Genomic DNA, 3,738 nt, shown 5'->3' with positions numbered 1-3,738 from the left:
CACATTCCCAACATGACGTTTCACAAACTCTAAACCTTGCCCTGCGACAGCCATCTAACATATGGCCTGCTATAGCAGGACCATTTCCTGTTTTGGATTCACATCTTTCTCCTTTGAATTCACCACCGTATCAAGGATTTCTGGTTTCACATCATTAGCCAAGCTTTCCATTCATGACGACTTGTTCCTTGTTCGATTTAATATCTCTCTTCTCCTATTATCTGAATGCCATGTCTCAAATCTCTGAAAACTCATCTCATGCAACATTATTTTGTTTTGAACAACCTTCGGAAAAAAATTTGGGTATTTTGCACAACCAATCTTTGCATATTTATTTTTTTTCTCCCATTTTTCGCCTGTTTGAGAGTGTACGCTAATGAAGACTGCTCATTAAGGGCATTTTTGTCCCAAAATCTTTTCTGTTGGCTAAAAACAGTTAAAAGTATCTTGACAGTTATTTACCAAAACACGTTATTTATAAGGGCTAAAAAAAAAATCCCCTTAGTTTTAACCTGCAAGCATCCATCTAAATTGACAATAATCCTTTCTTGTGCTCTAATTAGCACAACCATGACAGATAGAAGAATATGATCATGACATTATCGATTCTGTGTTAGACTTAACCATTCTTTTTTAAAAAAATGTGTCCAAAGTTGCATACAATTATGCAAAAATAATCCTTAAATTCTCTAACCTATATATGCTCATGGATATATCTCCAATATAAGAACATAAAAAACCAAGAGGATGTATATCTTATTCTTCTTTTTACTTTCTTGTGACTAGTACCTTAAATATGGATTTCTGTCACGAGGGATCACATCAACCCTTATGCAAAGGGTTGCCTGTTTATACATCAATTCTTTCGCCAAACTTTGCCAATTGTGTCATCCCGAACTCTGAGGATTTTTCATTTATATAATAATTATCTTTGTCCCATTGCCTGCTAACCATTTACAAAAGTTTCACATCTGAAATAAAAATTAGATTATGATGTCCCTAGCGTTTATAAGATTCCAGAAAATTCACAGCAAATCCCCAGAGCTAAGCTTATAAAATAATATTGTGAAGACTAGAAATAGCACTAAGTTTTCACCCAGCTGGTTCAGCCAAAATAGTGGACGGTGAATACCAACCAGAAGCACCAAATCATAGCAACAACTGAAAATTAAAGGACAATCACTAATATGTTCGATTTTAAACAAGAATCTTATTTCCCCAAACCTAGAGAACATCCAGCAGGTGAAGACATGAACTAACATTGCACAAGGGGTCCTTGGGGATCACGAGAATCTCTCTATAAAACGAACATAAGCTAAAGTCTGTAAAACATATAGAGAGAATTATTAGTGTAAATGGGAAATCTACATATTCTGGCAATACCTTATCCAGCACAAGGCCATGTCATTCCTCTTATGGAGCTGTCTCACAGCTTGGCCAAACATGGCTTCCAAATCACATTTGTCAACTCAGATTTTAATCACCAGAGAGTCATGGATGCGTTTGCCAATAAGGTTGATCCAGAAGGGCCAATTCGTCTAGTTTCAATCCCGGACGGGATGGAAGTTGGCGAGAACAGGAATCTTTTAGGGAAGTTAACGGATGGACTGAGCCAAGTCATGCCCGGGGAGCTGAAGGAGCTCATACAGAAAATTGATAGATTAGAAGATGATAAGATCACTCATGTTATAGCTGATGTCAACATGGGATGGGCACTTGAAGTTGCAGCAGAGATGGGAATCCCTGGAGCTGCTTTCTGGCCCGCATCTGCCCTTGTATTGAACTTGCTTTTTAGCACCAAGAAGTTGCTTGATGATGAAGTTATTGATGAACATGGTATTGAGTCCAACCGCAGCACGTCTAAATAACAGCAAATAATTATTACTAACTATCAGACCTTCATGAATAGAATTTTGCCTCAAACTTGGAGGACAAATATTACTACTTTATAATTAATTTGAAATTCAATCGTAAGCAGGAACAAGAAAGGAGCATTAAAATATGCCCTGATATTGTTTAACAGTTGTTGAAATTTGGTTTGCAGGTACTCCAATCAATAAAGAAAAGATGATTCAGTTGTCCCCAAACACACCTGCCATGCACCCAAAGAATTTTCTGTGGGTCTGTCTCGGTGACTTCAACACACAAAAAACTATTTTTGAATATGCCGAGAGAAACAATAAAGCTATTGCAAAAGCAGAGCGGCTAATTTGCAACACAACTTATGACCTGGAGCCTGAAGCACTTAGCTTAGTTCCAGAGATCCTGCCCATAGGCCCAGTTTCATCAACCAACCAGCTTGGAGCCTTGGCAGGAAGTTTCTGGCCAGAGGATGCAACTTGTTTGAAGTGGCTTGATCAACAGGCACCGGGTTCGGTTATTTATGTGGCATTTGGCAGCTTCACGGTTTTTGATCCAATCCAATTCCAAGAATTGGCTCTGGGCCTGGAACTCTCAAACAGGCCCTTTCTCTGGGTTGTCAGACCAGATATCACTGAGGGGAGTGAATCGGATGATCTTTACCCCGAAGGATTCAAGGAAAGAGTAGCCAACAGAGGAAGGATGGTGGGCTGGGCACCCCAACGTGCGGTTCTGGCTCATCCTTCTGTTGCTTGCTTCTTAAGCCATTGCGGTTGGAATTCCACCGTTGAAGGCGTAAGCAATGGGGTCCCTTTTCTGTGTTGGCCATACTTTGCTGACCAGTTTGTTAATGAGAGCTACATTTGTGGCATTTGGAAAATTGGCGTAAATTTTACAAGAGATGAAGGAGAGACCATTACAAGAGAAGAAATTAGGAGCAAAGTGGAGCTGTTGCTAGGTGATGAAAGCTTCAGAGCAAGAACTCTTAAACTAAAAGAATTGGTTATAAGTAGTGCCAATGAAGGTGGTAGCTCTGACAGGATTTTCAAGAACTTCATTGAATGGATGAAATCATAGACAAGTTTTTCACATTTAGCTTCTACATTGGTTTTGTTGATCCTTTATATTTCCTTTTCTGTTATAAGAAATATATAAGAGAAGCAATTTACGTCCATAGACTACGCTACGAACAGATCCTCATCTACCTCAACTTCTAAAGAAATATATTTCCTTTTCAGTAATGAAAACTCACCCCAGGTCACATGGTACAAAAGTAGTACGTAATTTTTAGGTTTATAACCATGTACAATGTTCTGAGCATACTCCTAAAAATCACTGTAGCCGACCATGTTGATGTCAGCAGAAAAATTGCACAGCACCTCCTCGGTACACACACTGCCCTAACATACCAGTCCCAACACAAGGCATGCTACCAAGAATCAACAAAAACAAAAAGGACTATACATAGTTCTCTTTCTACACTTTACTACATTTCCTAGAGATACCCTTTCTTGTACTGACAGAGGCGGAGGGGAAGGCGGCTAGCGGGGCCAATAATTTTTAAATTTTCATAATTTATATATATATTTAAAAATTTTATAATTTCATCTTTTCAATCATTTTTAAATTTTATAGTTTACCTGTGTTTTTAAAAAATTTTATAATTTCGACCCTATAAAAATTTTAAAATTTTTCTAACTTCTTTTTATTTTTTTAAAATTTTATAATTTTACCCTACAATAATTTTTAATTTAGTGAAATATAGCACAACAATTAGTCAATAACTAATTTTAATCAAATTAAAACAAAGCCAATTACATTTTTCAAAAAATAAAAATAAAACTAATTGTAATAGAATTATTTTCAAACTCAACTTCT

General features: G+C 37.1%; 1 protein-coding gene across 1 annotated transcript; it reads left to right on the top strand.

Annotated features, from left to right (window-relative positions):
* The first annotated feature begins 1,355 nt into the window (after positions 1 to 1,355).
* Positions 1,356 to 2,937, top strand: LOC18601634 (UDP-glycosyltransferase 83A1-like). The gene is made up of 2 exons (XM_007032654.3): positions 1,356 to 1,836; positions 2,045 to 2,937. The coding sequence occupies exons 1-2, from the start codon at positions 1,356 to 1,358 to the stop codon at positions 2,935 to 2,937; spliced, it is 1,374 nt and encodes a 457-aa protein (XP_007032716.2).
* The last annotated feature ends 801 nt before the right edge of the window (positions 2,938 to 3,738 follow it).

Source organism: Theobroma cacao, chromosome 4 (genome assembly GCF_053813885.1).
Source record: "Theobroma cacao isolate CCN51 chromosome 4, ASM5381388v1, whole genome shotgun sequence".
Classification (NCBI taxonomy): domain Eukaryota; kingdom Viridiplantae; phylum Streptophyta; class Magnoliopsida; order Malvales; family Malvaceae; genus Theobroma; species Theobroma cacao.
This window is presented reverse-complemented; position numbering and strand designations above follow the sequence as displayed.